Source organism: Misgurnus anguillicaudatus, chromosome 16, assembly GCF_027580225.2.
Source record: "Misgurnus anguillicaudatus chromosome 16, ASM2758022v2, whole genome shotgun sequence".
NCBI classification, from domain to species: Eukaryota; Metazoa; Chordata; class Actinopteri; order Cypriniformes; family Cobitidae; genus Misgurnus; species Misgurnus anguillicaudatus.
This window is the reverse complement of record NC_073352.2, coordinates 16244315-16256561: the sequence shown is the minus strand read 5'-3', so window position 1 is coordinate 16256561 and position 12247 is coordinate 16244315. Positions and strand designations below refer to the sequence as shown.

At 38.4% G+C, this 12247-nt stretch overlaps 1 protein-coding gene across 10 annotated transcripts in view; it reads right to left on the bottom strand.

The window, feature by feature from the left end:
* Positions 1-12247, bottom strand: part of tenm2a (teneurin transmembrane protein 2a) — a 361970-nt gene that overhangs the window by 5971 nt on the left and 343752 nt on the right. For all 10 annotated transcript variants that reach the window (XM_055177252.2, XM_055177251.2, XM_055177253.2 and 7 more), the window contains 7 exons: positions 11896-12039; positions 9153-9402; positions 8998-9018; positions 8624-8853; positions 4267-4421; positions 3222-4111; positions 263-438 (listed from right to left, as the gene is read on the bottom strand). In XM_055177252.2, the coding sequence (XP_055033227.2) occupies positions 263-438; positions 3222-4111; positions 4267-4421; positions 8624-8853; positions 8998-9018; positions 9153-9402; positions 11896-12039 (1866 nt within the window). The remainder of the gene's footprint in view (positions 1-262; positions 439-3221; positions 4112-4266; positions 4422-8623; positions 8854-8997; positions 9019-9152; positions 9403-11895; positions 12040-12247) is intronic.

The following is a 12247-nucleotide window of genomic DNA, read 5'->3' as shown; positions in this document are numbered from 1 at the left end:
GTCACAGGAAAACACAAAGCGGGTGCGAGGCATGAGAGATAAAGCAAATGTTGTTGTCTACAGTATGTACATTAGAAGGTTCTGTATTTATAGTTATATATCTCATTGAACACACTGCTATATAAAATAAGTGAAACAAAGAATAGGACATATAAAACAAACCTGTTTAACCTGCACTGATCATTTTAACAGTGTGAAATTATTTATAATACACAAAAGAAGGTGCATAGACTAAACACAGCAATGTATGCATCTCACATACCTTGCACAACAGTATAAGAGGCCTCTACTGATGAAAGATTAGTGATGACCGTTACATCATCGTCTCTGTTGGAGCTCTCAATGTCAATGTTGATGGATTTTTCGATCTCTCTATGCAGACTAGTAACCATTCCCGTAGGGTACGTCACATTGGTTAGTCTTCCTTCACTGTCATACCTAAAAATGCAATAAATGTTAAGAACTCCACTTTACAGTTCACTGTTCACAAAACATCTTAATATACAGTAGATGACTCATCTAATGTTATGGTGTGGGATACGCTCACTATAATTCCCACTTCACATAACTGCAGATTAACTGCATATTAAGTCTCACAGGCATCATGCAGTTCTGATTAATGTGTTTCTTCATTTAAGGTAATTAACATGAGCCATGGGTACCTGACCAAACAGGTCAGATCTTTAACTTGATACGTGTTCGTAATACAGTCATGTCACCAGGGTCTAGTGATGTGTCCTCTTGTGAATCCCTCTCTCTCTCTTTATCTTCCTCTCTCTGTAATAATACATTAGGGCAGGATATCAAACTTTATCGGCGCCCCCCTCGCGTAAGTGCATCCTTTCGCGCCCCCTCAAAGAAAATTGATGACACAAAACATTCTAAATTTTAATTAAACAAAACATATTAAATGATACAACACAGTGCTGTTGGTTAGTTGCCTTATTTTTCTGAGGTTTAATAGCACAGAATTTTTGATAAATTAATGTATTTTATAAAATTTCAAAACTGGCACCATCTTGCGGCCCCCAGTTTGAGAATGAATGCATTAGGGATAGATCTGGACTTGTGTCACATACAGCCAGATGTCTGTGCCAGTATCCTGGGAATGCTCCGTTCTCAGGATCATCCTGTTCTTCGAGATCTGCTTTACTGCAGTGCGTTCAACTCTAATCACACCTTAAAAAGTTAATCAATATCCTAAGTTTCCCTTTAAAATCACAGAAAACCCAGCTGAAAGTGTTTTTTAGCAGGGTTTAAACTAATCTCTGCAGGAAAGAGAAGATGTTAACTGCGTTGCATTCAATGTGGGGTATTACTAAACTGATAATTCCATCTCTATATCATTCTGACCAATGCATGAAAGATGACATTTAAAGAAACATAATATCAGTACTAGCATGTGTTTGCAATTACTAGTGGAGAGGATCGTTTACTGCTTTGCGGGCCCATCTCTGCAAACATTTACTCAACAGTTTTTATTCAGTGATATTATTTTCATTATTTTATATTATTTTCAATTAAGTAATTCAGTAATAATAATACATTTTTTGTTTTTTTCTAAAAGAGATGGAAAGCGATATGGGAGGAGAGGGCAGTATAGGGAAAGGACCACAAGGAGGGACTCAAACTCAGTTGATGTCTAAAGCGCTGTGCACACAACCACAGCACACACGATTCAGTGAATTTTACTCATTTTATATACGTTATATTATATTATATTATATTCACACTATATATATATATATATATCAGTGGCGGCTCGTGACTGCACTTCCGAGGATGCGCTAATTCATAACAAGTGTTCGGATTGTCACGTGTGTGGTTTACTTTTCCAAAATATGTGTCATGCGTGTGAATGGATACTGTGTGCATCATGTGTTTTGTCAAAATAAGTGCCTGCAGGAGACGCGTCAAAACCGTTTATGTTAAAAGAGACGCTTGCGTTCCCTTAATACACGCAAGACACTCCCTTAACAGTAAACTTTGATTAAGCATGAGATTGTGCGAATATCTGGCACACGCGAGCGTCTCCTTTGAAGTTCAAGTTCAAGGCAGCAGGCACTTATTTTGGCATGACACGTGATGCACACGCGATCTCTCAAAGCACAGAACACATATTTTGAAATGACGAACCACACACATGACAAGCTACATACATGTTGTAACGAACTTCGCATCGTTACAGCAGATTTTTTACAGTGTAACCAAATACCATTGGCACGTATTATAGGTTCATCAAATACTTTTGCTTTAAATCCGCTTAATCCCAGCCTCGTGCCATTTAGAAATATCACGTCGTTGAACGCCACTATGATTTAGTAGCAAACACAAGATGAATTGGGTGAACGTCAAGGTGCAAGAGCTTTTTACCTGGTAAAAGGAGAATCACAAAATATATTAGGATATTGATATTATTTTTGAGCCTTTTACCTTTTATCAGAAAGGACAGTAAAGACAGACTTTTATTTAGTAATGGCGTTTTTTGCATACTCATGGGTTTTGCAGCTAAAGATAGTCAAATTTGTTAAATACCAACAAAATGCCTAAAGTGAGATTTGTGAAATACGGCATTTTAATCCCTGACTATTGACCTTTTTATTGTCATTAAAGTGAAATTACTAAACTGAAACATAAGGGCCTGATGCTCAAAAAAAATGCTCATTTACAAGAAAACATGTCAGACACACTTGGATGGTTTTGCATCTGCACTCCTCATATACCTGTATATACAGTACTGTGCAAAAGTCTTAGGCCACCATGCCATAATTAGATTTGTTGTTTTTGCAATGTTATAGTTATCATATATAATTATTTCTCAGGTTCTTAATTAGAATAAAACCAAGCAGAAGTGTCAAGTATTTAGGGTAAACTCCCCTTCCACTTGAGCAATAGCAGACAGCCGCAGGATCTCTTAAACCTAAATAAAATTAAATCCTAATTTCTAATTCTAATCGAATGACTTCAGGACTCAAAAAAGCTCATGATGTGTTTCGTGCCAAGAGAGGTCACACTAAATACTGACTGATGCCTGAAGAAGACATTTAGTTTCGAATTTAATTTTTTTGTCTACATATTTCCTGTATTTCAATAAAATGGATAGAAAAATAAATATGGATGGACATTAAAACTTCTAAAACAACAAGTCTGGTAGTGGTGGCCTAAGACTTTTGCACAGTACTGTATATATCACACATCAAAAAACACACACATTAACTTACTCATAAAAGGTTGTCCAGCCAGTCTCGTCAGCCTTGGTGGCCAATAATCCAGTGTTACCATTATAACCCAGCAGAACTACCTCCTGGTTAAGAGCGGAGAGAGAGCGTAGGCTGCCTGAAGGATCCAATCCCAGTGTAACCACTTGGTTCTCCGGTTGCAGGATGAACCTGAGCAGTCCCGCTCCACCCTGGCCGGCTCCATCCCTCCGAACTTTCATGGTGTTATTGCAGTTATCCACAACTGTTGACAGCTCTCCATCAGGGCCGTAGCTGAAGTTGTAGAGGGGCAGACCTGTTACTAAGCTGATGGTCTGTAGGTGGAGACCCTCTTCGTTGAACACATACAGTTCTTGTTCATGAGGGGACGCGACCTCATACCGCCCCAGCGGCGAAGGCCCCGGACGGTTAGTGCGCACGGCGCGGATTCGAATGTTATTGAGATCTGCGATGTACAGCGTGCCGTCTGGTGAGACGGCCAGAGACATGGGTGAGTTGAGGCTGGCGTCAGTAGCGTAACCATCATCCCCTGCAAAGCACATGCAGTTGACGTCGTTTTTGCAGTCGCATTCGGATGCCGCGCCGGCCAGCAGTGACATCTCTCCGTTAGTGCTAACTTGTCGTACGCGGTTGATCTTCTTCTCGTCGGTCTCGGCGATGTAAAGCACGCCCGTGTGGGAGATGGCAATAGCCGTGGCGCTCTCCAAGGCTGAGTGGATGGCCAGTTTGCTGAGAGAATAGTCGATGCCAGGCACTTGGCAGTGCATGGGCCGCCCAGCAATGATACTGACTTGGTGGTTTTCCGTGATGCGCAGGATAACATTGTTTTCTAGCACGTACAGAGAGTTATCCATGGGGTTTACTGCCAAGTCTGTGGGCCACTCTAACCGCACCTGGAACAAAAATGAAGCAAATTGAAATAAATGTTTGTAATAGCATTTTCCTGGCTTCTGATTCAGTAAAGCCTCATAGGGTCTGCTTTAAAGAGTTTATTATTTGTGATCAAAGTTTTTTACATAAAATCATCATCACGTGGGTTGTAACTGACCTGGCTGACATCCATGCTAGAGTCACAGCTCAGGGGGCGCACAGCAGTGAGGTCATTGGCGCCGAGCAAGGTTGAGATGATGCCGTTCTGATCCACCTTCCTAATCATAGTGGCATCCACAAAGTACATAAGTCCATTTTTGTCTACAGCAATACCTGCAAAATTGGAAACAAACAGGAAGAGTGAAGGAGGTGAAGAGGCATGAAGTTCAGAGGTGTTGAAGAATCACAAACCCTTTGCGTGACATACTGTCAAGACTTGTGTGGTTTCTTCTTCAACAACACTTCTTAATGATCAGAGCCGGTGAATGTCTGATCTAGTCTCAACCCGGTCTAAGTTTATCTTTCTTTTATCTCTTTCAAATCCCTGCCCTATATAACCAACCAAATAACGCACGTCCGTCAAACGTCGCTTCACCGTCAATCTCTTATCAGAGATAGAAGGCAGAGCAGATGAGAATATTTCGAGGCTCTGACAGGAAGCTGCTCACTTTTGAATGGACCTGTGAAGGTGTGTGATACACAGAAGAGTTTGAACAAACACACAGAGAGACAAATAGCATAAGGGAAGAGATTGATTGCACTTGACTGAGCCTTTTCACGGTGTAAAGTCCTCCGGGATTTGTTAATGAGGCCTGTGTAGTCTGCCACCTCTCTACTCACTTTCTACAAGCTCAAACTTAACGGCACACAGAGAAAATGTGACAACGTGACACATTTGACAGTTTGGTGCCAGACTGGCTATTTTTTTTTTTAAACAAACCTGGATTTTACTTCTAAAGTATCTACAGTAACTTCAAATTCTAAGTTGTTTCTTATACTTGGTTTTCCACAAAACACACTGTGAAGGTAGGACTTGATTTAAAGGGCACCTATTATGCAAAATACACTTTTACATGATGTTTGGATATAATGGCGCTAATTTATCATTGTTGTGTAGAAACGGTTGTATATGTTGGTGGAAGATTATGCTTACACTCCTCTTACCGCCTGATTTATGAAGCTGTGCGTACCTTTGAAATTCAGGTGTACACAATACCTGCCCTTCATAAATGTTGCGGCCGAAAACGATCGTCATTAGAATAACACGGCCATATAAATTCAAGTCTCCGCCTCCCCCATGCACTCATTTTATGCCATGGAGACACGGAAGACGGCAAAGAAGAGAAGCCGGGAAAGTGAAAAGAAACAAAATTGTTTTATTTGGGAGTTTAAAGAGTGGGATTAAAGACACATTAATAATTGAATGACAATTTGTAATATTTTTATTATTATTTTATTATTAATGTCGCTTATTGATATTTAGAAGAATAATTATTTATTATTATTATTATTATTATTTACTGTTGCCTACATCTAAATTCTATGTCTGCTTAATGGTTCAGTTAAGTTTTTTAAAATAATATTTTTAAATGATGGAGTAACTTTTGTTGTGTGTTGTTCTGTATTTACATACAGTTGTTTGATAGTTATATCTTAGATCCAGTTTGATACGGAGCTCCGGATATAATTCAAATTAACAATTTGTTTCCACGAAATCCACATGTTTTACTAAGCTAATTCATAATTTGAAGTAATAATAATTGTAATAGTAATTACGAAATATTATAATAATTAATCCCAAGGAACAAACTGTTGAATATTGGGAACAAATTCTAAATTTATGGCCATACTTTAGACTAAATAAGAAAAAGGAGTGTCCATAATGTAGCATAAAAGATAATTCGTGGCCATAATTTTGTCCGCATGTCATCATGATCGGATTTACGGCTCCATTCAACACAAGCATTTTACCTTACTTCATCTGTATTTATTTATCATCGAATGGTATGTAACTAGCTTACCTTTTGATGCATTATTACCATGTTTTCGTAGCACATCCTTGTGCTTTCCTGCAATGTGCCGCTTCAGATTCCAGGAAGAATATTTGCTAACTTTTACTCCGCAGTCCCTTTCAATTTTTTCTTCCTGCTCAATCTTAACTTTGATTTTTACTTTACATTGCTTAAATTCCATAACTTATTGCTAGACATTTTTACAGATTTTCGAACTAGCAAATTATTAAAGGGCGTTCTGGGTTCAACGAGTGGTGCTGAGCGAGCGGAATTTTCGGAAAGGCGCTCTTATGGTAACATTATCGCACCGCTCAACTCCGCTCCCACCAAGGTCCGTTCACATGCTCGTTTTGAAACATCAGGTAAAGCGGATAGGCTTTCAACTGAAGGAATACATACAAATAAAATGCTTTGGTAAAGTCTCACAAATTAAACATTGAAGTCCATGTTGCATAAAAATAAACACTGAAGTTTATAATTACTATGTTTTTTTACAATGGGTCATAATATATCATATACTTTAGTTTGTCAGTGCGTTTTGTGGTGTTAGGAAGTGTTTGCACATTTCTGCACTAACTCAAAATGTGCGTAGACCACCTCCTGAGCTGGCGTAGGATTTGAGCGTGCCGTACGCCAACGTCCATATTGATAAATCTCAAAGTCACCGTGGTTTTGGGTGTACGCCAGGTGTACGCTGGAAATTTGGTGTACGCATTTTTGATAAATGAGGGCCACTGTGTGTTGCCAGTGTGTGAACACAACCACCCTACGATGAAAAAATCCACTTGCTCCTTGTTTTTAATTCCCATTAAATTAAAGCAGACTCATTAGACATGCTGTTTTGATTCTCTTATCAATTTGAGGTCACATTAATAAAGCCCCACCCACTTACAGTCCTGCATTACCATAGTTTCCACCCTCAGCGAGTTATACTCTGTCCACAAGATACTATTGTCTCAGACTGTATTAATCAGATCTATTTTAACTGAAAGTGCTCACTGTCTGTTTGTAGGAAAGTGAGGAGCATTAGCTCATTTGCATTTAAAGGTACAGACACTAGAACAGACACGTTTTTGCTTCCACCCAAATAGGGGCATGATGGTGAGCTGGTTTTAGCTGTTCTCCCAGCTTGGTTTTAGATGGTTTTGCTGGTGTAGGAAGCTGGTCTAGCTAGTTTTGGTCACTTTTTTTAAGCTGGTCTTCCTGGACTTAGCTGGTCAGGCTGGAAGACCAGCTGACCCACAGTATGACCAGCTTTGTCAGGCTGGGAGGACCAGCGTAACCAGCTAGTGCCACCTTAAACCAGCTAAAGCCAGCTTATGCTGGTCTTAGATGGATTTTTCAGTAGGGATGATAAATGATCCATGGGGTATTTTGAGCTGAAACTTCACAGACACATTCTGGGCAAACCTGAGCCTTATATATATCTTGTAAAAAGGCCATAATAGGTGCCCTTTAAAGTCCCCACGAAATCAAAACTTACAATCCTTTTTTTAATAAAATATATTGTAGTGTTCATTATAAACAATTTATCCGTGCGACTCATTATTATTTCTTTTAAATTCATGTGCCCTCATCTTAAAATGTACTTCCATCCTTTTTGGCGACTCTTTGACTACGTTCACAGACGTACGTAGACGTTTGGCTACATAGCACCAGAATACAGCTGTCAAACCCGGATGCAGTTCGGTTGTTTACGGTTGTGACTGTACATATTTGGGTCTAACAACCCCATTTTATGCATTTATCACAATCTGTTATAATGTGAACATTGCCCAAGCCATCAAACTGATGTCATCAAATGCTGAGCCTCTGTTAACCTCACCAGTTAATCCATTCACAGTGGAAAAACACAAGCCACACCTTCTATTTTCCTTGTGTAATATTCCATTTCATGCGAAAATTAATACCTCACAATACAAAAATTAAGTTGATTACGACTACTTTAAACCTGGGAAATCAAATAAACTGAAAATTCTAGGATCTTAAAATAAATTAGAAATATCTCATATATATAAGAAATATATAAGAAAGCAAAAATTTATTTCAACTTATTTTAGTATAATTAATATAATCTAATTTGTAAAATAAGCTTATGATGGGTTTCCCTCAGAACAAAAACTGCTGTATCATCGTATCATTGTAGAGTTAAAAGAGCTAGCACGTTAAATAACATTATCATAGACAGATAAAGGCAGGAAGAGAGAGAAAGAATATCAAGAGACTTCAATAGCCGAAGCCAGAGACTTGCTCTCCCCATAGCACATTTAGAAATTAATTAATAGCTTAAGGTTGAATGTTCCCTGTGATTGTAAAAGCAGCTGGAGGATACGACTCTTTTTATCCATGTTAGGTGTCACTGCTACAAAGGAAAAGATGTAAAGACAGCCCAAAGAGATGTTTCTTCACCTCAGCCAGGCTCATATGAGTGTAAGACAGGGATGGCACATTATTGTGACGTGAGGGGAATAATCAATTGAAAACTTTCAAGCTAAATTAAACCCAGTGCTTTCTTTGTCTCACCTTTGGGGCTCATGAGGGTGGCTTCTATGGCTTTGCCCCCATCGCCACACCTCTCGTCGAAGGGCAGGCATTGCTCTCCCGTGCCCGCCACCACCTCTGCATTATCTGGCAGCAGTCTTCCCCCGGTAAGCGATCGCACCTTGTAGATTCTTCGAGAATTTGTATCAGAGATGAACAGAGCCCCAGAGACTGGATCCACAGCGAGAAAGTACTTATGGGTTGGGTTGTTACTATGAAAAATTAGATTATGGAGAAGTCAGAGATGCACTTATGCAATAAGCTGCTACAGTATTGTAATGTACTATTACAATATAAAATGGATAATCAAACAGAAACAATTAATAGTAACAAAGAAATAAACATAAAGGACTCACCTGTGTCGAAAATCCTTGTTTCTATAGGAAATATAAAGAAATGCATACTTAAAATGCAAAGTATGTGCAAATAACTTTTAAAAAAATGAATACATGACATGCACATTTGATTTCGTAGTAAAACGAAAGTCTCCACTAGGCCATTTTTTCAGTACCTGAGCTCTAGTATGCGCGTAGTATTGAGATTGGGATAAACTCTGCGGACGAAGTTCAAGTCTCCAACGTAGAGGCTGCCATCAATGCCTGCTGCCAGGGCTACAGGTGCCAACAGCTTATTTCCATCAGCCAAGCCATTACAGCTCGGGCATGAGATGCTGCGGCGACGCCCATTACCCATGATGCTTGTGATGATGGGTGGCTGCTGGGACACAAAAATGTTCTCGCCGCTGCCCTTATGAAGGATGCCTGTGTTAAACGACAAAACACACATAAACAATAATATCTATTGAAATGTAAGGAGCCATTTTCAGTAAAAAACATTAAGCAGCTTGGATTTGAGAGTTTAAAGCACATTTCTGGACTATTAAATTGTTATTTTCAAGGTGACAGTCTGCGCCACTATAAGCAGCCAGGCATCATATCTACACACAATTTGGGAGAATGTGACTCATTCCCAATCCTCCATATCTGACCAAACCTTTGGGACGGTTTTCTGGACAGGGTTTATCCTAGTCACAGACTGAAATGCATGTTTGGGCTGCCTTCATTTAAAAACAACTTGCACTGACATATCTTAAAGAGTAACTAAACCCTAAACCAACTTTTTTTAGTTAATGATTTGTAAGAATGATGCTTTATTAGTGCTGTTCATTGATTTTAGTAAGTTTTTTGACATTTGGATATAAAGTGTTTCAATACTACATTATATGGTCTAAAAACGTCTAAGTGCTGCCCTCTTCAGGTTGAACGGTGGCTACTGCAGTTGAATTTTCCTATTGGATGTTGGGTCCAAAAAATAACTCGTGACGTAAGCAGGGTCAAGCTCACCACGCCCTTGTTACGATCTCACCACACACTTGGTACGAGCTTAGTTCCTTCCCTCTATCTCCGTTGGGATCTGCCCACTTTTCTTGCATTTTTCAAATATTGTCAGTGGGTGGAGTAAGGCTCTGACCAGGGGTTTAGTTACGCTTTAAAGGGACACTCGACTTTTTTTGAAAATAGGCTCATTTTCCACCTCCCTTAGAGTTAAAGACTTGATTTTCACTGTTTTGGAATCTGTTGAGCTGATCTTCGGGTCTGGCGGTAACACTTTTAGCATAGCTTAGCATAATCCATTGAATCCTATTAGACCATTAGCATCGCACATAAAAAATGACCATATTGTTCCGATATTTTATTAATGATATTACGCAGTGCCTGAAAAGAGTCCCCTGCTATTAAAAGTTACAAAAAAGGGTTTTCCAAAGGGTAACAAAACTATTTTCGAGCGCTGCGTAATATCATTGCACCTGCTGCAACCACAGCAGCAAAGTCCTTGATTATTACACCAGAATGAGACCATATCTGCCTAGAAAATCACAACTTTTAATTTTCCATCTGTCTTAGTACACGATGTAATTAAAGAAGAGTCAAGTTTTAAATGGGAAAAATATCTAAACTGGTAATTTTTGAGCGCGATGCTAATGGTCTAGTCAGATTCAAAGGATTATGCTAAGCTAAGCTAAAAGTGGTACCGCCAGACCCGGAAATCGGCTAAATGGATTCCAAAACGGTAAAAATCAAATGTTTAACTCTAGGGGAGCTGGAAAATGAGCCTATTTTCAAAAAAGTGAAGTGTTTCTTAAAAATATATACCAGTAATGTTTTTTTTTGTAAGGTTTGTTTGTTAAAACTACTTAAATAGTCATGGATTAATCGAAACCACTGCTATATCATTTAATCAGTGACAAGCAAACATCTTATTTTAAGTCAGTATAAATAAAAGCCAGTTCATAAAGAAAGACTCAAAGATTCAAAAACTTGTTGTGCTAAAAAAGTCATACCACTCCAGTGGCCGGTTGCATAAACATAGCCGTGACGTTAAGACTGCGTCTTAAGTATGATTCTGACTAACTAGCAATTAGTTAGGGCTAATCAGTCTTATTATTTGGATTTAAATTAGACCAATCTACCTTTCTATGTAACATACTTAAAACAGTTATGATCAGTCTCGAAGAAAAAAATTTATGACTAACTTTTAAAGCTAGTCTTAAAGTTTTATGCAACTGGCCACAGGGTAAAAAAGCAACCCTCTATCTTTACCCTAGAGACTTTGTCAGGTGGTTTTTGGCTCTTCTACAGTATGTAAACGACCTCAGTATTTCATCAATACTGAATTGACATTGATATATGAATGTGGGCGGTGACATATTGATGTGCTGATAATTTTAACACCACACAGTGATGATTTCTGAATTTTGCAGCTTAGCTTTTAAATATGATGTGAATCCTAAAACCATAACAATCCATAGAATTATCATTGGCATTACCATTATTATTGTAAATACTATTATTGCATAATATACATGATATTCTAATTATTATTATTACTATTATTATAATTATTACTACCCAAATATGTATTATTATCTGTTTAATTTATTATTATTTTGTCGTATTATTATTATTTTGCTTATTATCATTGCTTCATAACAATATTATCATCTGTATTATTATCAGTTTAATTTACTATTCATTTATTTATTATATCATTGAGCAGAACAAATCATTGTCACAAAAAAAAATGATGTGAGTGCATTGTGAATGTTTTGTCTAGACAGCAGACAAAAAATTACATATGTCATCTTTAAATCACTTTTCTAATAATGATAAGGGCTAATACACAGTAAAACTGCATGCAGTGTAGCTATAGTGTATATTTAGTTTAGCGTACGTGTGAAAGAATAAGGTTCATACCGCTGCGCAGGTTGAGTATATGGTGTTTGTCCAGAGACCAGCCGCCCAGATTGGAAGGTTCCAGCTCATAGCCCTGCAGCATAGCCGTCCTCTTCTCCCACAGCACCAGACTGGGACATGATTCATATTCATATCCCACAGAGACTTGAGGACAGAAAGAGAGAGCACGAGAAATTAAAGAGAGAGCACGCGAAATGCATCAAAACAACATTTAATTAACTACATGACAGGCCAATATTAGAGATGATTAATTTACATACAATGAAGCAGATTGGATGAGGAGTCTAGCTGGGAAATAGCGAGGCAGCATATAAATATTTATTTGAAAACCACAGGCTCAATTAAAAGCCAG